The sequence below is a fragment of the Varroa jacobsoni genome, unplaced genomic scaffold (assembly GCF_002532875.2).
Source record: "Varroa jacobsoni isolate VJ856 unplaced genomic scaffold, vjacob_1.0 contig00224, whole genome shotgun sequence".
Lineage (NCBI taxonomy): Eukaryota > Metazoa > Arthropoda > Arachnida > Mesostigmata > Varroidae > Varroa > Varroa jacobsoni.
The window spans coordinates 59,853-82,704 of record NW_019214431.1 but is presented as its reverse complement, the minus strand read 5'-3'; the positions used below and the strand labels follow the sequence as shown (position 1 = coordinate 82,704).

General features: G+C 37.7%; 4 protein-coding genes across 8 annotated transcripts in view; 2 read left to right on the top strand and 2 right to left on the bottom strand.

The window, feature by feature from the left end:
* LOC111270963 (uncharacterized) overlaps nt 1-11,150 on the bottom strand; it is a 38,120-nt gene extending 26,970 nt beyond the window's left edge. For 2 of the 5 annotated variants that reach the window (XM_086972710.1, XM_086972711.1), the window contains exons 1-2: nt 7,951-11,150; nt 4,064-4,111 (exon numbers count right to left, since the gene is read on the bottom strand). In XM_086972710.1, the coding sequence (XP_086828836.1) occupies nt 4,064-4,098 (35 nt within the window). In that variant the 5' untranslated portion in view covers nt 4,099-4,111; nt 7,951-11,150. Of the gene's footprint in view, nt 1-4; nt 162-4,063; nt 4,112-7,950 lie in introns of all 5 variants that reach the window. The other 3 variants (XM_086972712.1, XM_022851458.2, XM_086972713.1) reach the window with 3 other exon arrangements.
* A 1,874-nt stretch (nt 11,151-13,024) lies between these two features.
* rept (RuvB-like helicase 2 rept) lies at nt 13,025-16,806 on the top strand. The gene is made up of 6 exons (XM_022851456.2): nt 13,025-13,622; nt 14,068-14,307; nt 14,590-14,715; nt 14,908-15,072; nt 15,516-15,712; nt 16,189-16,806. The coding sequence occupies exons 1-6, from the start codon at nt 13,158-13,160 to the stop codon at nt 16,355-16,357; spliced, it is 1,362 nt and encodes a 453-aa protein (XP_022707191.1). The 5' UTR covers nt 13,025-13,157; the 3' UTR covers nt 16,358-16,806.
* A 592-nt stretch (nt 16,807-17,398) lies between these two features.
* LOC111270960 (uncharacterized) lies at nt 17,399-20,657 on the bottom strand. The gene has a single exon (XM_022851455.2). It carries the CDS (start codon nt 20,364-20,366, stop codon nt 18,153-18,155), a length of 2,214 nt encoding a protein of 737 aa, XP_022707190.1. The 5' UTR covers nt 20,367-20,657; the 3' UTR covers nt 17,399-18,152.
* Nucleotides 20,658-20,782: 125 nt separating this feature from the next.
* On the top strand, nt 20,783-22,539 carry RpS25 (ribosomal protein S25). The gene is made up of 3 exons (XM_022851459.2): nt 20,783-20,883; nt 21,406-21,579; nt 22,336-22,539. The coding sequence occupies exons 1-3, from the start codon at nt 20,881-20,883 to the stop codon at nt 22,507-22,509; spliced, it is 351 nt and encodes a 116-aa protein (XP_022707194.1). The 5' UTR covers nt 20,783-20,880; the 3' UTR covers nt 22,510-22,539.
* The last annotated feature ends 313 nt before the right edge of the window (nt 22,540-22,852 follow it).

Below are 22,852 nucleotides of genomic sequence, written 5' to 3'. Positions count from 1 at the left end.
TTACTTTATAGGTATGATGGCTTCTTTATTTCCAGCACCAACAAGCTGCTTTCAATCTAAATTGGAATGTTGACTTACAAAGAAAGCAGCTCGCTTGGTAAGATTCGACGTTGGCTATAATAGCGCATTTAGCCTTGTTGTTCTTTAAATAGATTCCTGCACTGCGGTAGGTAAAAACAAGAAAAACTATTTAGATACTAACCATGCTACAATGTCCTACTTTTAACCTGTAATGTCCGGCTTAATGTCTTACTATTTATTTACTCAATGCGTTGCTTCTGATTTCCTTGAATATTATGCTATATTGGAAGCGTCATCTTTTGAGTCTCCTTGGAGTGACCATAAATGTCTTAAGGAGGTAATTTTTATGGCCCCGTATCCCATGAGAATTAGGTAAGCAAGTAAATAACCAAACCAAATATATTGACCCATATTTATCAACGAAATATTAATTTTGGCCCGTCGATCCTTAAACCCCTGGTGGAATCGTGTTCCACTCGGATTGTCAAATCGATTATTATAGTAGACTCACGTGCTTGTTGTGCTGGATCAACCTGGAACGTCCGGTGCTCGTAGACCTTTTGTACTTAACGAATGGCCATTGCCAGCTCTAAGGCGTTTCAAGTGCCAACCATCATTCTTATACAATACCTTTTCACAGAGTCTGTTTTTCAGTGGGGTACCTACTTCAGAATTCATAGATAGGTGCATAGGTGCTCATCTAAGGAATGCAAATATCACAACACGTATCAGTATGGGAAGCGGAAGTCTAAACTGAGACATTGTGTAGATAGTCTGGCCACCGGTGTAACTTCGTCTGTAATCACACGCATCATCTACAAACTCTAACACCAGGCACGGATCTATTCCTTTGCGAATAAACAAAAGATAATATTTTTATGGATCATGATCGTTCATATGTTGAAATGTATGCGAGTATGAGTATCGCATAGTACTAACACCTAATGTTCGTCTAATACATAAATTTATTTAGCGCTACAAAAAATGTAACACTGATTTTGACCTCTAACAGGAAGTCCCATGAACGACGAATGCAGCCTGGTTCATGAAAATTGATCATTACGGTACATTCATCCATACTAAAATGACTTTTCATAGAGTATCAACTGTATTTGATCTTAGAATATATTCTACGTTTGCTTGGTTGGTTTGGTTTTCTTGTTGACGTAAGCTTCGACTACGCGTTAATAACGAAGTCTTCTCATTAAGGATACGACAGTCTCTCAAACGCCATACGGATAACGACAATGATAACACAAAAATCGTGCTCTAACTTAGCTACAATGGTGTTGTTATGTCTATTAAGTTATATCTATGAAGTGGTCAATGAAAAGCCCTTGGAATGTTTCTTATTATAGCAGTAGAGTTGGATAATCGTCAGTTGCGTGCTATCGTTGTCAATATCCTACCTTTTTACAAGATACGCACCTGGATAAAGAAGCACAGGCTTTAAGACTGGAGCATTCCAAAGTGTACGTAATTGTATGATTTGATGTGAACTTGAACATATATAATATGCAATAATGATAATATAACGTACTAGCCTTCTAAAATAAGCTGCATTTATTAGCATATATGTCCAATGCCGTATATATTCTGTGTTTTAATCTACCAATAAATTCATTACTAACTGGCCAGCATCAAATGAAATTTTCAAAGATTCGCTAAGTTCTCACTGTCCATGCCATTTGAGAGCATTTTTGGCACAGAGTTTCTCGCTTCATTCAACGCGCAATAGGTGCAAAACCATACTAAAAAAAAATATATATGTATATATCTATATAGTAATAACTCGATTAATTATATGATATATTTAGAGTAAAGTCATAAAATCAGATTTTCGTTTTAACACAAGTCGAGTATGTGTGTGTGCAAAGTTAATTTCGACTATTTAGGTTTTTCTGAATTAAAGACGACCCCACGAACGATCGACGGTTCAAAGCACCAATGTGACTTTTTGGTAAATACCTTTCACAAGGATCTCCATGGACGTACTTTCTCTAAAGGCGAAGTAACATTGTAATATGTTAGGATACCTTAAGAGACTGTATAGTTTTGAAATATTTAGTATCGTATAGTTAAACTATGGATTTAATACACGATTCGAAAGTTTCAATGAAACTCTTAAAGGGAGCACACTTGACTTACTGAACGACCTTAGTTAGGCACGTACATATTCAGCACTTGAAGCTTAAACATTACTTATGATGGGCGGAGACATGGGAGTGTGCCGCAGCCAATAAAAAAGCAAATGCTGTGACGAGCTTTAGCTAAATTTGATGTGCTATATGTCCCCATAATCTTAATCCAAATCCCTTTAGATTACCTCGGCTCCTGTTACTCGGTCGCGCTACCTTCAGTTCCTAGGCCTAGAACTTAGATATACAGATATGTAATTTAAATGGCAGAGTGTGTCCGGCTTTGTTTGTATCCTTTGGTATCCGGCTTAGTCTAAAAAAAAAATCCCGTAAAAACTTAAAAAAAACTTTCATGTTTAAGAATGTAAAAAGTAATCTCAAGGGCCTATGACCAAGCGTGTGTCCCTACACAGCACACAACAAACACGCATGAAAAGAAAAGCACTTCTCTGCGAGGCAAACATAATGTTACCTACTGTACAGTCGTCATGGCCATATAATTTTATCTGCTGCAAACTTCCAACCTGTTTCATGCAAAAATTATATCTAAAAAGTGTTCTTGTTAGCAATGCAGAGGAAATTAAATGAAAAATAATGGGTAAAATAGCCCCCGAATTATGTAGAAGATAAAAAGAATTCACTAGAAGCCGTTATAGGCTATGTTAGAGGGGATTCGTTTCGGTGGGTCAGATCCGGTAGACCGAACACCAACGTTTCTTCAAACTGAAAATAGTTTTTCTTGGCTACGTCATGAGCATGCTTCATAATGGTAACGAGTAAGTATACTTTGTACGGTTGTATTATGCGATCTTCTGGTTCATTTAGGTGCTATAAATTATTGCTATTGCTTTTTATATTCTTCTCAAACCGATGCATTGATTCATGTGCATAACATTTGATTTCGACTGCTGTTCGCAATTCGCCAGCAAACTACTATAATGACAACAATGAGCTTTAGTCATTATTATTATTGTTAACTGAAAGTGGTATGCAGAAGCAGACGTCTTGGCGTCATAGTTAAATTCTATACAAAGTAATCGGAGCTGTGTGATATGTGGATGCAGACACCTTCCTTACGGGCTATTTGACGTGAGATGAAAATGTAAAAAGTCGCGTTTCAAGTGAAGCTTGAATATGACCATTTGCAGATTGCTTCAAAATGCAAACACTGCTCATGTTGATTTCGCTTGTTTTCTGCTCCTGCAGTGGGCAGCCAGTGTAACTGTCAATGCGTTGTACGTGAACCCTGACTCTACATATAGATGCGTGACCAGTTACCTAACGAGCAAAGCCTTGACAGAGTCGGTGGCCTACCACTATGATAATTGGCAAACAGATAGTTTTGTGATGACTATATAGAGACATTCACAGGAAGCTGTACGTCAGTTGGTAAGTGAATCTTAGAAACGATCCCTATTAACGAGGTCCGCTTGAACGACGAAAGATTTAAGCCTGACCTAACCCACTAGAATGGCGAGCAGTTAGGTTATCATATCATAGGGCAGTCAATGGGCTAACTACCCTACAACCTAAGTTCATACCGATCCGCTAAATTATGTAAGTAAGACATGGTATTTTAAGCGTCATAAACAGCACATATCTGCGTGTCTCGAATAGATCATGGATGATTACGTACATTTTTAAACATACCCAACTGATGTAGATACCGCATTAGTTCATTATTTTACCCATTATTTAAATGTATCATAAATACTTTTGACTTACAGTACATTCTGCTTGATAAGTCGTATATATGTCGTATGTATGACTATGCCAAGTTTGGGGTTTGGTTAACATGTTAAACGAGCATTCGTTCGATTGTGAATTGATGTATGAATTCAGAGTTTCATATTTCCTCAACTTCGACAACTCACACATGGACAAGTGCACAAACCAGCCCTTACATCTTTCGAAGTAGTGAAGTCCAACGGGATTTCATTCCGAGGTCTGACCTAGAAAGATATTTTAAAGCGAACAAGTCGAAGTTATTAGGTATTTCATATGAAAATATAATATAATTCCAACTCTAAGAAACACGTTTTTTACGTTCGTGTTCATTAATCATTAACTTTAATAGTAATTAAAGTTGATAAATCTCCATGTATTTCAGTGACTATTGTATATGAAAAACAATATGCCAGACAAAATCTTGAATTCTAATTTAAGACCAAGATAAATGCTGAAATTCCACAGTCCGGTGAGTGCAGATCGCTTCGGATCTACCTTCAATTTTGTATTGTACGTTGTACTTATAACGTATATTTTTCATCATTGTGTTGTACAGTTTAAAAATCGTAATATCACTTGTTTCCGGACAAACCAAGAAGTCGCAAGGCTCAAAAATATTTTCTAACGACGAAATATCCAATCGAACCCTTTAAACATTACTTTTATTATTATATATTATTATCGATGCGTATGCAATAGTAACTGAAGGAAGTGTGTGAACCCATTATTCGTCTCAGCGATAGCTTCGGGAAATCTTGGATCCAGTAGAATATATGAAATAAACAGTCAGAGACAAAAAGAGCAAGTGTGAAGTGTGGTCGATTTCTTTTGCTTTTTACACACCGAGATAGTTGGACTTTGTAACACTCGCAATAACAGAATAAGTTTGAAAAGAGTAGCGGAAGAAGCCTCAGCGTTATCAACTAAAAATTGAACGAGATCATTAAAGCAGTCTACATATATGTAAGCTTCATTTCTACGATAGTATCCAAATTGTGCATAGGGCTATCAAGAAATAGAAACCTTCGTAGAGAATTTCGTTCGTTATAACTATTATTACGTACGGCTGCATATACCTGTATTTATAAAATAAATGTGTGTTTTTGCTATGTTGTTGTTCATAATGCTATCGCAATTAATCGGCCTTTGTGGCACTCTATGCAAGCAAACGTATGTTGATCACATTGACTCTATGCATGCAGTACAAACGCAGATTTCACTTTATAATTATAATTAAAATGTCTTGATTGTAACTAGGATACCACAGTTTACTTTAAACATTAACAAACGTTGATACACAGAGTAATTCATACGGGAAACTGGTAAAGATCATGAACCCAGCGTGAAAACCGACATGAACAAAATGGGGGTCTGACGAAATGGACTTAATCCAGTTGAAGATATCGGTGATGGCGTAAAAAGAATGTCAGCAGGAAACAGCGACAGGCACTCGTTGTAACGCCTTGAATTATTATTGCATAGCTATGGGCAGACCCCAAAGCAGTATACCATCAGAAGGCACTAAGAAATGATAAAGTCAGAAGAAAGTGACTGGTGAATATACGATTTCCAAGGGCAATTGCGAATGAAGGATAGTTGCCTATCATACAGTGGTTGTCCGCATATTTAACGCCCTGCGTTAAACTAAAAAAACTGAATATGTTTCGTTTACTAAAACAGCAATATCAGTCAAACACATATATATATATATATATATATATATATATATATATATATATATGAGTAATACTTAAGGGGACTTTTTTCTGTTCCCTAGAACGGTTTGACAATTCATTATACTATCTAAGGTTTATCATGATGTTCGTCTATTATTCAAGCTAACGTACTATAGCTGAAAAATGACCGCCGGTCTGTGATGGCTACTATCAGTAACAAAACTATACCATTTCCCTAGCAAATACAATAGCCCTTATCAGATACATTAGCTAACCGTTGGTAATAGCTGAAAGGCGGTAAGGGTAACGGTTGTAGATAAGCGATTGCTGTTGCCACTGCTATTGAAGAGTTCGTGTGCGGATGACTAGACCATCCTGTCTGGTTGCTCAGCGAGTCGGTCATATAAAATATATACGAATCTTCTATTCGGTCCGCTTGAACCGGAAGGGACCTACTTACTAACTTAGAACCACGAAACGAAAGCGGGCATGAGAGCCGACTTCAACGGTACGACACGCTTACAACTTCAGGCCGTGCGAACTTGCGCTATCCGGAGACGACAGGTGAAATCAGATCAGAAGTGAAACCAAATGGTTGTACCTATATTTTGCGAGTAGTTGAGGGTGCAATCCGCGTGACCACCTACGTGTCTTCTCCCCAGCTTAAATGGAGCCCAATCAATGATCATAATGAAATTGTTTTCCTTTCTTCCCCTAATTACGGCATACGAAACAATTACAGGCGGACACTCGCCAATGTTGAAGCAATCTGAACGCGATTCATCTCCAACAGTGTTTCGACAAAAACAGTGTGATCACTTTTTTTCGTAAATCCATCAAAATATGAGTTCAGCATCATGAACAAGTTATATTGAGTACAGCTCGTTGCAGCATCATGGGTACTAAAGCTGTTCGTCAAAAATCACACATGACATCTGTTATTAAAAACATTTGTATTGGTAATAAGCTATATAATCATTTATGTTCTAGGTCAGTTCATACTTACAATATATCATGTGCACAAGTAATCCACTGGGGTTATACCGAATTTAAATGTGGTAACTGAAATTCAAAATCCAATGAATCTTTCCAAGCCATCATACTTTTTTGGGGGGGGGGGGGGGGCTCGAGCGAAAGTCAAATAAGCCTATCCCGTTGTCTGTATAGCCTATGTTGGCCTGATACCGTCGTATTTGTGGACGTTTGAGTTCAGCTGGGCAGTAACCTATGAGCACGTATTTGATAAAGAAGGTTGCACATCTAGCAGCTTTCTTTTATATATAGCACACAATAGCTTAATTCGGCACTTCAAGTTATGCTGAAATAGCTGAAGAAGTGAATTAGCAAGTGTGTCAACAACAAATGGTCACAACCGAGTCAATAATTGCCCTTCTAGATTTTTCCCCTTTATGGTGATACAAAGCATACTAGTTGCCACTGAGGCGAAGGATGACCCGTACCCACTGATAGTAGACTTGATTGATTAAACATATAGCTCAATTAGTTGAAAGTTCAAAATGATATTAATTTTGAGAAGGTCTTTAGTATCTATTTTTCACTTAAAAGCTTTTAACTGAACCGCTTTTTTGTTCAGGGTAAAGAAAACTGGTATATCGTAGGTTTAGGTCCTGTTGTATGCATGTTTAGCGTTTGGTGAGATACTAGCCAAAGCCGCACGGGTTAGCTTAAACGGAAAGAACCAAGGTACTTTTACGGGGTCAATACAAGGATAGTGTTAGTCTTTTTAAAATGAGAAAGAAAGCTCTTTAAAAGCTATATCACGTGAATTCTCGGATGCAACCATAAATTTTACTCAGGGTCTTCTTTAAGCCAATACAACTGCAAAGCGCAACAGATTATTATTATTACTTACATACTCTGAATTTTTTTAAAAGGCATATTTCCAACATGGATATGACAATCTAGTTTTGAACTTTTATTCAATGATATTTGTTTTCTTTTTTAAAATAAATCTCTTTGTACCGCTTAGTTTTCGACTTCTTCTCTTCATTTCATGTCGACTCAAACTTGTCAGAACATAAAATTGATCGTCTAGAGTATATGTTACATTGCTTTACTGTTAATAATAATAATGTTTTAATAGGCAATCTAGTTATTCTGTCGTTGCTAGTTGCACTGTCCCTCATAGGTCTCCTATTGCTGGTCTACGTTCTATGCTAAATCGAATCTCCTCCAATCTTCGACCCAACAAACGCCTCTCAATCTCTCCGCTTCTTTCCGTCCCTTTGGCATCTCTAATATTTTCTGCTTTCGTCTCAGTAGGAACTCAATGAATTCTCAATGTCCAGGCCTCGGTCACCTGTCCGCGGATCGGCGCGCACATTCCACAACCAACTACGCAGTTGTTTCAAATGAAGGAAACTTACCCGAAGTCAGCTGAGAGCACCGGCGCTCACAGTTAAGTGTACTCCTATCGGATGATTTGTCGCACGCTCCACTGGTAGGAAAAAATCTTCAAGGCAGTATTAAATTTGCTGTTGGTTCTAACAATAATAATATAGTACGATGCACTGCGGCACTTGACAACTAATCCCGTCGTCGCAAAGAAAAAACAGAACTTGCAAGAAGGCAGAGGTAGATACACCGAACTTGAATTGAATGAAGGCTTGGTGTCGGACTAACGGTAGCAACCTCACGAATCAAGAGCTCTAGTAACATTCCAGTAAACACTAAGCGCCTTTTTTTAGTTGCACAGCCAATTAGCACCCACACTTCAAAAGAAAACCATAGTAGTTGTTATGAATAGCAACGGCAACCAAATGTTCAGTACCCCTGTGTTCGTCGTTGTATTTCTGCACTATGAGACTTCAGACGCCTTTCACGAGGAAGATCTCTAGCTAAGTGCCAATCACTCGTTCTCCGTGAACGTTGCTTCGATGTCGTTGATATGCGCGACAGCGATGACACAAAGCGTTCTCTTTCTGGTTGCAGACAGACTAAACTCATAACTCGCCGTCGTTACAGTCAGAATCGTGCCAATGTACCAGCATGAAAAAGATCGTCCCTGGGAGAACGGCTCAGAGAGAAGCCTCAACAGTAGAGAGCGTAGTAACAGGCCGCGCAATCGCCGAGGGAAAGGACACGTTCGTGGAACGTCATGACGTTACCAGACATGACTACCGCTGGACCCCTCGCCCGAATGATGCTACTTAGTGAAAACGATGTTGTGTCCGACGCGTCATAGCTTACAACCGCGCTCCCCATTACAGTAACACATAAGTGACACGTTTAAATGGACCATTTTTGTTTCTTATACGTTGCTTTTATACAAAATCAGATATTGTCATCAAAATTTCCGTTGTGTGTCATGCTTATTTAATATAACTACCATCCACCATAAGAGCAGTTTCAGTTGACCCAACCATTTACTAGTAATGTTTAGAATATTCAGTTGTTAATGCTCAGATGACTCTCCAATAATAACCGTGCATCAAGCGATATTGGATCATAAAATACGCTAGAAACAAGGAGCTTCAGCGTAATTAGATTTTGGGACTACTAACAGTGCAGGAGCATAAAACGGTCAAAAATGAAAAAGGCTCAAAAAGGCGCAAAACGGATAAAAGTGCGCTGATGCTCATCTAGACAAGCTAATTGGAAATTAACGTACTCTTCTCGATACCGGTCGTTGATCACTGCAAAATCTCAACTGCATTAAGAATAGAATTATGGAATATTCGATAAAATGAAAGTAAAGAAGATAAGCTTTTTTTAGAGGGACAAACAAAGTATTATTAAGAAGCAGAGCTCTCTAGTTTTTCCCGAAACACTTATACCTTTGCTAGTCTTGTACTCCGATCAACTAAGACCGCGCTTTGAGCGGTTTCCCATAGAGAGGGACAAAATAAAAAGATACCTGAAAACGACATACATTGATTTTATATTATTGACCCGGATCTCTTTCTCATGAACTGGGAATATGATTTATAAAGTGGGCTTCCAAAGATAACATGACAACAAGAAGTAAATATATGAAGATTAAATCATACGTAGCAAAAACACACATTAAAAATGTAGACAATACCGGACTTTTTTAGTTCACGCACACTTACGAGCTTTAATGGAGCCAGAAGCCTATTCGGCCTTCGTCAGATAATGAAACGTTATAAAACATTTTTTTAAAATTTTTCTTAAATTTAAAAATCGAAAACAATTTCGTAAATTTCTTAAATTCTTAGAATAATTGAAATAGCTTTCATAATTTATAGAACCGTGTCCCATGCGCTCATAAATGGTATAACAAAGTACTGTCAAGTACTACAAAACCTACTGAAATTTTTTAATATATTATAAATAATTCGAAGTAATAGAAATCCATTATAGGAATATAATTATCTTGCCCTAATCTAAATAATAGCGTTCACTTATTAACTGTTACCATCAAGCGTAAAAAAGTGTAGTATGAAAAAAATAGAGTTGCGCTTACAAATTTTTTTAAGAAGGTTGAAGAAATATTGTCATTTAGATAACGTGCTTGTATTTTCTGTCATAAGTTTTATATGTCTCAGTGGTAGCGCTGCTTCAACTTAATAAATCAAGATGGTTTCTTAGTCACTTCACTCTCACGTGCCCTGTATGTTAGAGTGAATGTCGTTTAATCTAATATAACAGCTGTTTTTATATTGACGGTCAATATAAAATCAAAATTCTATATTGACCGCCCCAAATTCATAAAGCTACATACGTGTGCGTGCAATAGAACAAAGAAAGGTCTCTTGATTATATTTCTAAACCCTATGGTAAGAATCTTGCAATTCACGCCAGGTTCGAACTCCTTTTAAAGCAGTCATAATCCGCTCAGGTGATTCAGGCAACTCCTAGGACCGTATTAATAGCTAACGGCTTCTAAAATACAATAGCACACCAACAAGCACAAAAAGAAGTATTGCCCACTGAAAAACTCGCTGTGTTAACTTGAACACTTTATAATGGTCTTAGCAATAACACATAGAAGTTAAAGTAAATGTCAATAACTGATGGGCAAGGCCTTACATCCGATTATTAACACAACGCAAGGAAGAGCTTCTTCACATGTTTAATAAATCGCACAAAAGCCTCAAACAAGCGAATCTACGTATTGCTTAATAATATTACAACAAAAATGCTTGATTTGGTAAGCTTATACCTAGTATATGGTGGGGCAAAGGTACTGGCAGCTAGAAAAAGTCTTTCAACAATTTAAGCGTATTCTTATACATCTTAGGGAAAGCAAGAAAAATAAATGCAAAACAAATACGAGTGAGTGAAGAAAAAACGTCAAGACTCGCAAGCTGCCATGTGACTTTTGTCTTACTCTATACACATACAAGAGTCGATAAGTGGGATGTAAACATTGTTAAGTGTCATATGAACCTAATTAATCGACAATATTGCTAACGTGTTCATTTTAGGTGCCTACAAACGTCGGTATGATCATTGTTTTTTACAGTGTCGAAGGCACATTACCAAAAGATGTTTTCGATATGCCATTCAAAATCTCGCTACCGCGCTCAAATTCCTTCAGTTTAAAATTACTGTCATATAAATAAACTTTTATTCAAGTTCGATTCAAAAAAGAAATGTTCAGAAAGCTACTTATATAACCTTTCACAGTTTAGATACTGAAACTTCTCAGTGTATGTATAGCTCCTAATATCAATTTTCTAATCAAATTTTTAAAAGCTATTTTTTCAAGCTAATCGAAAAATTCATTCACCATTGACATCTGACTACAACTTTTAGGAGCGTGCAAACAAAATTCATTTTTCTGACTCTAAAAGATCCCAATGATATTTGACTTGCACCGGTTCACTTCAAAATTTACAAGCGGTGGCATGTTTTAGTTTTACAAAGTGATCTCTCCCTCTTGGCGCTTGTATGGATATGCATATATGAATATTACATCCTGATCATATTTAGTGCTTGAGCAGGCTTCTCTTATTTGAATCATTTATAGGAAAAAAAAACAATTTTTTGTGCACAAGGTTATGAATACTCCGCCAAAACCCCAGAGATGTACTTCAAAGTCTGATATTGCTACCTTATTCTTAAAACAAACTATATATAATACGGTTTTTTTAGGCAAAAATGTAATGATGCTTTACCTAACGCTCAGCGCAAAATTAGACCGCTCGACTCTGAGAATTGGCTAACGACAAGTTTTAGGGTCATCATCTGCAACATAAATAACTTTTATTAATTCGAAAATTAAAGATCAAGGAATCGTTTTAATATTCAACATCAAGTACATTATTCGGCAAGATAACTAGCATTTATTGCCAGCCTTTGGAAATAAATCCCGGATAATCCGGTTGGCGATAAATAGCGCATTTGAAAATAACTTAATTCATCGTCCAAAAATATAATGTTTATTATAACGGTTTATTAGAAACTTTTTTATTACAAGAGTTGCGCAAACTCCATTTGGATAATACCCGTTCCTTTATGTTCTTTTTTCAGAAATAAATTATTATCCGATCCAACCGAGTAAATTCCATGTAGATTTACTTTGGAAATCGGTTGATACGTATGGCGGTTCTTTTGAGACCAAAGGTATTTAGAGCTGCCCTGACATCAAGAACGCTTTTGTCAAAAGGGTTAACTCTAAGTGAATAGTATTTCACTAGAGCTCAAGACATTCACCTTACAAGGACCGGTATATATATAGCAAACCATGATCAAAATGGGTATCTCTTTCTTTTCGAACTAAAAAAGGAGTTCCCTTAAGGTTTAACTTGCCCTATTAAATTTTTAATGCTCTACTAAACTATACAGGTCTTAATAAAAATCTGGAAAAGCAGATTTTTTTTTATTTGCGTAAAAACTACAATCAAAAACGGCCGTATAATAATATTATTTGTTTGCTGTATGTTTTGGTAAAAGTCTTAAAAGAAAGTAGATGATTTTCTTTCGTCTATTCTTGTATGTAGATTTCTTGAAACGTCTGGATACATAGATTGTTTCGGAAGCTACGCAAATATTAATTTGAATAAAAACGAGTATTAGATAAAAGTGGCTAACGGTATAAAGTATCAAGAAAAAACTTAGATAAAAGAACATCATAGCAAAGCTGCTAGGTTATGCGGGTGTGCTTTGGTAGATACAAGATAAGGTCACAATTATGCGCAAGATTATGACCCTCTAATGCTGGTATCACCTACTCTGATGTGATTTGATTTTAGCAAGGTGTATCTAAACGAATACCAATGATTTCTAGAAAAACTGACCGAACCTTCTATGTCTGTTGCTTTATGACATTTCTCAATTTAAAGAGAATGTGGTATGAACGAGTAGTACGCGTTTCTTGAAAAAAGGTGTCGGATATTAATTATGATATAGATAATTGATTGATTCATTGATCAACATAGCTAAATGTAAGGAAATCGGTATCAAATACGGTACTACAGTTAGTGCATTTTATTTAATGCCAAATGGTACTGGCCGACGGGTAAACGCCGGTAGGTTGGTATTTACCACGTTCCAGCGCAGTTAGTTTTCAAATAATCACACAAACTCGTGAGTACTATTTTCATGTGTTACCAGTGATAGTAGACGGTAGAAAGTTTCGAACGCGCAACGCCAGAGTACTCTTTGGATGAAAATGACTCTTCAAAAAACTAGCGAGCTACGAGAGATAACACGCATTGAACGTATTGGAGCACACTCACACATTCGAGGCTTAGGGCTTGATGAAAAGCTTGAGCCCAAACCAACAGCCCAAGGTATGGTTGGGCAAGTTAGTGCTCGCAGAGCTGCGGGGCTGCTTCTTGAAATGATAAAAGAGGGCAGAATCGCTGGTCGAGCAGCTTTACTTGCTGGCGAACCTGGCACTGGCAAAACGGCTATCGCTATGGGGCTTGCAGCTGCTCTTGGGCCTGATACGCCGTTCACCGCTATTTCAGGCTCCGAGATCTACTCTCTAGATATTAGCAAAACAGAGGCCCTCATGCAAGCATTGCGAAAGAGTATCGGAGTGCGCATCAAAGAAGAAACAGAGATTATCGAAGGCGAAGTGGTCGAAATTCAAGTCGATAGGCCAGCCACTGGACAGGGAATCAAGGTACCCGTTTTCTACTAATAGTAGTACATCAAAAAACTGAACGCTCATAATATGCTTATGAATTTCTTACTATTTACAAACGTCAGCCACAAATGCTAAAAATAGCGGCTACCAAATCTTATCACAAATGAACTTCTATCTGATTTTGACAATTTCAGTATGTCCGTTTATCCCTATTTGTGGTATCCGCTTTGTGAACTTTTGAACAAAAGGTAGTTGAAAAATCGAGTATCAAGCTAAAGCAAACATGTATACAACTGATTTCCCGAAGCTTGTAGCAGCAGTCTAAATCTTGGTATCGACTTTTTAAATACTTATACCGAAAAAAATATCAATTATTCAAATCAAGACATGCACACATTACGACCAAATTTAAACCGAACATTTCAAAACAATTAAAAATGTTGCATTGCTACTTCTATTTTGTTCTCTTACTATCAAATAGGTCGGTAAATTGACTTTGAAGACAACGGAAATGGAGACTGTTTACGACCTGGGTTCAAAGATGATAGAGTCGATGCTAAAGGAGAAGGTCGTCGCGGGGGATATCATCTCTATTGACAAAGCAACCGGAAAAGTCACAAAGTTGGGACGGAGTTTTACTAGGGCACGGGATTACGATGCCACCGGACCGCAGTCGAAGTTCGTTCAATGCCCTGAGGGTGAATTGCAGAAGCGGAAAGAGGTAACAAAACATTTTAGACAAAGCACGACAGAGACTTTACTTATTTCTGCTCAGATTTACAATACAAAGTTCTTCTTGTCGCAGAATATATCTATAGATATACCACGGGTAGCTGAACTAAAATTTATTTGGCTGACATATTTAAATAAATCTCAATAGTATTTCATATACTCGATTTTCCTTCATTTCTAACTGCCTTTTTCAATAAATGTTTAAGACAAAAGCAAATTTGAATATTCTCAAGTACTTGAAATATTGTCGAATTTACTACTTTATTTCCAGGTTGTCCATACAGTGACTTTGCATGAGATTGACGTAATCAACTCAAGAACACACGGCTTCCTTGCGCTCTTTTCGGGAGATACAGGTGAAATTAAAGCTGAGGTCCGAGAGCAGATTAATGCTAAGGTAATTAGTGACCCATGAGCTTATGTAAACAGGTTTCACCAAACATCTCTTAAAGTAAGAATGCACAAAATGTGTAGCAGACACCAAAATGATGTCAAGCAATTCGAGAAGCTCCTATTATTTCTTAATTGATGAGATTTCCGTTGTACGTAACAATAAATGTTCGTTTATTTGAATGTCGTTTGGCGACAGGTAACAGAGTGGCGAGAGGAGGGCAAAGCAGACATCGTCCCAGGCGTTCTGTTCGTCGATGAAGTGCACATGCTGGACATTGAGTGCTTCAGTTTTCTTAATCGCGCTTTAGAGACTGACCTTGCCCCTATCCTTATCATGGCTACCAACAGAGGAATGACGAAGGTAATAATTTCCAAAAACTACCGCCGATGCTGTTCACCATGGTTTGTTTTATTATTTCGTAATCGTTACTTATTATGTGATTCGTACTTGCTATGCGATTTTGCAAAAAAAAACTACTGAACATGGCTTTGGAAATATAGTTCATTAGCGGTTTTAGCGAAACAAGATACAACACCCAAAAAGAGATGTTACAGACTTATTAGTTTGGTGTGTTTCTCGCTCCGAAACCTACTGCGCTAGTTTGACGGTTCATAGGCTATGACAAGTTATAATAGTTTCCTGTCAGTTCAATCTCCAAAAAACGACTAAGATGCACCATGATTTGTCAACGACTTGGTGCGCTCTGTGAGATTGTATTGGATTTAGCAGCTGCGTTCAACCATTTTGTTCAGTATTGGCAGAACTGATTCTAAGTCTTGTACTCTGAACTTCATGAATGACAGGTTCGAGGCACAGATTATCCATCTCCTCATGGCATTCCTGTGGACTTATTAGATCGTGTGCTTATTATTTCAACGATTCCGTATGTCGAGAAAGAGATTAAGCAAATTTTGAAGGTCCGCTGTGAAGAAGAAGATGTTAAGATGAATGACGATGCCCTCGCGATACTCACCAAAATCGGCTCTGAAACCTCCCTCAGGTAAATAAACATGTAACTGTCGTATAAGTACCACAGTTTTTAAGGAAGCGAAGTTTATAGAATTTCAGCGAACTGAATGTGATTTCTCTGTGTCTGATTCAATGGGTTCCATTTCGTAACACAACAGGTTTCATGTGCTATAGAAGTGATGAAGCGCACCCAGGAAAACAGACGGTCACCTTTAACATTTTGTACGAAAAGTGAAAGTAATATTTTACCTTTCTAAAAAAAAAAATGGTGAGACACCCTAGAAAGTCTTTGTAGGCTTCACCAACTTAGAGTATTAGCAGTCTGCAAATGTAAATGAAATGCATTGTAGAGGAGCGGCGATGGCTCAGTCAATTAAAAAATCTACCTGGTGTCTCTAAATTTTATTCGAAACGTCGTCGATTGGAATTTATCTGCACACACAACATGTGTGCCAATAAAACAAGCTAATTTCTATATTTTGGCTAATCGATGCTCTTGCATTCCAGGTATGCCATTCAGCTGATCACGACAGCAAATCTTGTTGCGACAAAGCGTGGCGCAACTGAAGTAGCGATTCCTGATATTAAACGAGTCTATTCAATGTTCTTCGATTCCAAAAGATCGCAAAGCTTCCTTGACGAATATCAGGCACAGTTTCTGTGTCACACATCTTAATAATACCATATAGCCGTTTCCTCAATGTGCAGCTTCACAGCTTCGCTGTGCGCACATTCTGAATCTATCTGTGAGATGATTGGCTATGAAAAGCATTAAATATGTGGATGGACTGAGATATTAAAAAAAAACTCATGCGTAACATATATCATAGTAGTTAGAAATCAGTTTCTATAGACAGTCTATCCATGTTACATATATATATATATATATATATATATATATATATATATATATACATATATATATATATACATATCTTAACGTTGTAAGTAAATAAGTAATAATAATGATGACAAGTTAGCATTGACGCACCCGACATAGATGCCTAATGACATGTATAGCATAGCATAACTTGTTTTGCCTTTGTTAACACGGTTATGTTTATTTGGCAGTAAAGTCGTGTATATTATAGGAATAAAAACAGCAACAATCATAAAGTCTGTCTACATTGTTTTTTTATCATTTATCGAATAGTGATGAATATCGATTAACGAAAGTCGATTGAAGCATCGTTTTCTTTCTATTCTTGTGGCTGCATAATTTTCTTTGCTAAAGTTTATAGGCCACAATTTTTCAGACTGTTGTGATAATTATGAAAATCGATCAAGGGTTAAAATGAAGGGCCCTTCGAGTACAAGCTGATTCTGGCGAGGGGATTTTCAAAGTGGTCCAAGTATTCTGGCAGAGTCTGTTGCATTTTTGCATCCGTACGACATGGGTATACACGCTGACTAATACCTTATTGATTTAACTCATACAAGTCTAGGTTTATACAATTATAGCATTATTCATGGCTTTTTTTTTAAACTTTTTAAATGTCTTGAGCTTACTGGTATAATATTATGTAGCTGTTTATGGTATTGTTGTTCAGTGTTTGACGGTCCATTATTAAGATTTCTCTCAACAAAATAAAGTTTAAAAGAACATTGTGTTTTAATTTCTTGTAATGGGTCAGCCATGTGGTATTGCAATTTCATGGAATTCGAAGTCATTTAAAATAGATCTTTATTTATCACAGCATATGAAAAACCCAATACACATTTTTTAGTATAATTTATTATTCCAGCGTGAAAATTATTCAACTCTATCAATGGTTTAATTTTACCAAATTTAACCAAAAAATTGAAGTTCTACGTCGCGAAACATTTTAGTAGCAACTAGCACTACTAACATTTTCAAATTACTACAGGTGCCGCTGCTACTTTAATTAACCATTTACCCAGTACTAGTACTATTACTGGTACTACCGTAAGTAATAATGACTACTGTAACCATTACTGTCAATATCTTGTACCTTACACAGTTAGCTTGCCGCGAAGGAGGTTATTCTCGAAGTTTTTGTCTCTAATTTGATTCAGTTTCTTATGCTAGTCAAGTGTAAATGTAAAAATAAAAGCAAGCTGCTCGACATAACAACTGATAATAAATAATTAATTATATTTAAAAAAAAGCTATTGATATATAACACAAATCGCGATTATAGTGAGTACAGATTGCTGATTGGCTTCAAACGGCGTCTTGAACGGAACTCGAATACATGGATTAACCATTACGGCGAGCAAAAATTAGAAATAGCAGAGGTAGCTCAAGAGCAAGACAAGCTCGGATGTTGATTTCCGTACCAGGTAATTACACCATCTATGGTACGATCTACTAAAACATCTATTATCAAATAAATAGATCAAATACCAGCTTTTTAGATAAACAGACTGGGGCTTATAGTAGTAACAACATGTTATTTCGCAGATTTGGAATTTGTGCGATCAAGTTAAGAATATTTTTGGAAGAAATCTTAAAACTTATCTAAATCAGATCCAGTAAGATCCCCAGAAAATGAGCTTTCCAATGAGACGTCCGAAAGTTCAAGAGATCTTTTACCGTCACCAGCACTCCAATTTTCGAGACTACTGATGACATTATCGGCATGCGTCTTGCGTTGGACATTTTCACCAGCCTCATTAGTTACACTGTTCAGTGTTTTTAATGAGCACGACGCGACGTTATACCTTGATTGTATGTTTCGGAGTCTTTCTTGAAGTTCATCTACGTTCGTGTTAGTGTTCGTAGCGGTCTTTGTAGAGGCGTGACTGTCAGTGATTGATGACACACGCGAAGGTGTTAATGAGGTCCGAGTGCTTTCTAGTACGTCTTTTGGATCATCGAATATTTCGCCGGCTATTTTCATGTATGACGATTCTTTTGTAATACCTCCAATATCCGTGAAGTTGAATTCGAAGCTGCCGTTATCAAACTCGTGATCAGATGTAATTGTCCGATCATTTTCATTTTCTTCATCCTGCTTGTCTTTATCTTGTTGTTCGGCTTTGGGATCAACTGCTTTCGATGAGCTCTTCTTCACAGTGCTGTTGTTTTTCTTTGTAATAATAGCTCCGGTTGTAGTAGGATCCGAGACAAACGCCGACTCCTCGTCCTGCTTTTGCCGATTAACTTTTCCAGATGGTGTCTTATCTGACACGGGAATAAGGTTTGCTTTCGTTGAAAGCGTAGATGATGATTTGCAGTCAGTAAAGCAATTGGTGTAAGATTTGCTACACCTGCTGTTTTTGTTTTCTTTTAGTGCGGGTTCTTGATCATCCGGTTGAGAGTTTTTTTTTTCCGAAGTAAGGAGTACACCTGCTTGTGGCATTCCAGGTAGATCATCCGAAGAGGGAATTGATTTTTGCACAACAACTCTGGTTGTAAGTCGCTTTTGAACATGCGGGTTATGTTGTTGGCTTGAGGTTCTGGACACGCTATGAGATCCTCCTCCCCCTAAAGGCCCCAGTCCAGTTTCTAGATGTTCAGACTCTAAATAGTCAAGGAGCACTTGGAACTTCACTAGCGATGTTTCGAACTTTGATAATAGATCATTTGAGATATATATCCCTTCATGGGCAGGCACATCGGATATAATTAATTTAGTTTTATAGTCATCACTACCCTGAATCTTTAACTGAAGATCCTTTGGTGGCAGTTTAACAGACGGCGTTTCTCTAATGGTAGGATTGTGCCGTACTTCATCTAGACCTGAATCTTCTAAAGCTAATCGATTGCCGTCAATTGAAGGTGACATATCTAGGTCTAGAGGCCTAAACGTGTTGCCGCTGGGACGATATTTAGTGTTCTCGAAAAGGATTTCAGCGATAGCAAGAGCTGAGTTGCGGGATACCGCCGTGTTGCGCCTTATATCACAGATTTCAATCTCCAAATTGTTTCTCAGGAGATTTTCTAAACTGCGGCATCCTGTTGAAGACAGGCCACAGTTTTGAAGGTCTAAAGCTTTAAGGCTCGTATGATGTCGAAGTGCCTTGACGAGTTGTTCTATCCCACTGTCACCAATAGGATTTCCATTTAGAGTTAACCGTTGCAGCTTGCGATCGACTTGTAGATACTGACTAATTTGTAGTATTTCAGCACGGCCGAGGCGGCATTGGGCGAAATTAAGAACGGTCAGTGATTGTACATGAGGCAGAACAGGGAGTAAAACATCTAGATGCTTACTTGATAATGGGCTTCCTTCAAAGCTTAACAACTGAAGAGATTTGGATGCCTGCAGCGCAGCGCTCACAATAGCCAACTCGCTTTCAGCAACTGGCAGCCCAATAAGACGGAATACTTTTAAGTTCAATTCGTTCTGGCTAATATGCCGATTTAGAGCCTTACATAATGACGACATAACCTCAGGTTCAACGTACGCTGGTAGCCGCCTCCCATGGCTATGCAGGTGCAATTTGCGAAGGTCGCTAGTTAAATGAGGATTATCCTTAAGTAACCGACTCTCGAATCGAACACTCCTCAAAGTGTTGTCATTCGAAAATGCGTGCAACAGGGCCATCAAGTCATTCTTTAATATCATATCTAGATTAACATCTAGGCAACATTTTGATAATTTAGCAAGCACTGGTCGAAACAAAGAGAGTCCTTCTCGTTCACAAATGTGTGTGTACCGATCGAGAAAACTGGTGCCTGAAGCTGAGAGCTGCAAGTGTAAATCAACGCGAGACATTCTCAATTTTTCACTCAATATTTATCACTATAATTTCTTTTTTGATGTAAAATTGTTACCACAAATGGAGCTATAACGAGTTTTTCAGTTCATGATGTGTAGTACTTAAACTCTTTTAAGCTAAAAGCTACATGAGGGAGGTTCCCCGGATTCACAACAGTTAACAGCCGGCAGCTTGCTTTCTCTCTTTCTCTTTGCCTACCTTAATAACAATAAACAGTATTTTTTTGTTTCTAGTCCGTTATTTAGGTTAGGCATTACTTCAAATGAATGGCTTCCAGCATCAAACGAAACGTATCCACGCCCAGATTCTGACCTAAGTTTAGCAGGCAAGAAGATTGCTTACTGCGCTATTACAAATGTAACAACAAACAAATGCTATGGCAACACATCGTTCTTTTGAATTTTTGCGCCATACTGCTTTTTAGTCATCCGCAGCAGTATCGAAACCGAAACTTACAGCAGTGGTGAACTTCCTTTCTACATCGGAGCTCGTTGTTGAAGCATCGGGAAAATGGTAAATCTCGAAGTTTTCAAGTTTTCAGGATTATCCTGTTGCCAATGGGTTGTGAATACTCTTAGCAACGACGTGTGCGTATAGCTGTAGTGCGCGAAAAATGTGATATTGAGTAATCGAACCAATATTCGTGCATAAATAGTATAGGCCTCGACTGGGAAAATGACCACGTTGTGAGTTGTTATCTTAAGAATTCAAAATTCGCATCAGTGAGCTGAAGTGAAGTACTGCTACATAATGTAAATTATTCTAATTTATCACTTGCAGTTAGTCCGCTATAGTAATAATATGCTAATCAGGTAAAATATGTCTGTCCAACTTGAACACATGTTCATTTACTTGAAAGAATATCGAAATGAATGTCCTGTATGTCAGATTACAACAGTTTAGACAAAACCCGGAGTTTCGGATTTGATATATTTCTGTACGAATTCATAACTCCTATGAATATTGCTTTTTATATTCCGAATGGTAAATCTGAAAGTCAGATTTTTAACTGCAGCCTTTCATTACACGTTACAGCCACCCAAGAAGGACACTAAAGGAAAGGCGGATCCGTCGAAGTCCGGAAAAAAGAAAGAAGGTTCTGGAGGAGGAAAGGCTAAAAAGAAGAAGTGGTCGAAAGGAAAGGTTCGCGATAAGTTGAACAACCTCGTGTTATTCGATAAGGCAACGTACGACAAGCTCTACAAAGAGGTTCGTGTATCATACAAAGCACGAAATAAGCACAATGTGTTTTGCATAAAACTAAATGAACTATATTGAGTAATGTAAGCCTTTACACGCGGACGTGAATATATCCATCTTCTCTTGGTGGTTTGCCGTGTCTGTGTTTTCTTTACTGGTTTGAAAGGATTGTGCATGTGAGCTTCACAAGGTCTTATCATCATCGGTAAACATGTACACGCACGTAAGCTAGGTGCCACAGGGGATCGTCGTTGTCTTAAAAATCTTTATTTTGATCAGCGCACTTTTGAAAATTCTTAGACCGTAAGGATCAGAAGACAGCCGTACGTGAGACAGTATTGCAAGAAATGACGAGTTTATGGAAACGTTCTCAGATTGGTGTTCACGTCTTGCAAGTAGGGACGTCTCCTTCCCGTAGTCTTGTGGCTTTGGCTTGCATATATTATCTGTTTCGCTAAAGCTATAAGACTGCGGTCAGGAAGGCATCTCACATCATCAGCTTACAATGGACACAGTCGACACAGAGGTTAAACGGCGCACATACATCAACGCTACAACGTAATTCTAGTGGTGGAGTTACAACGTGGCATTAGGCTTGTAACAAGATAAAAGTGAAGAACGAAGTTTGCATGACTGGTAGAAAATATAGCTTCTGCTATAGCTATCTATGCGGGTACGAATAAACTAGCCGGAAACGAACATCTTCGTGAATAAATTGGCCGTTATGGTCTAATTATTAACCATGTTTGCTCTTTTGGTTTGTAGGTTCCATCATATAAACTGATTACGCCCTCCGTAGTATCCGAGCGTCTGAAAATTCGTGGCTCTCTAGCGAAGAAGGCTCTGGAGGAGCTTATGGAGAAGGGCCAAATCAGGCTCGTCTCGAAGCACCACTCTCAGATCATCTACACGAGGACAACGAAGGCTGAGGATGCTTAAATGAATAAATATTCGATCCTCGAAAGTAAATGTGGTAGTGTCTTTATTTTGAAGATGGGTCTTTTTTATATCAAAACTTGGTCACTGCGTGGTAGCACGTATATACTTAGTTCGATGATGTAGCATATGCGAATATGCAAACGATTTGAGTTTAAATGTTTTACTCGCTAGTTGATACATTTGTGCCCGATTAATATAGATTAGTGTAGAAAGATTAAACAGCATATTTTGAAACAGCCTTCCTTAACTATTTGTGTTTGTTTATGGTTGAAAGCGTAAAATGTACTTCATATCCCGCGAGCTATCCTTATCTTGTCGGTAGTGTCTAGCATCCGGTAGGTTT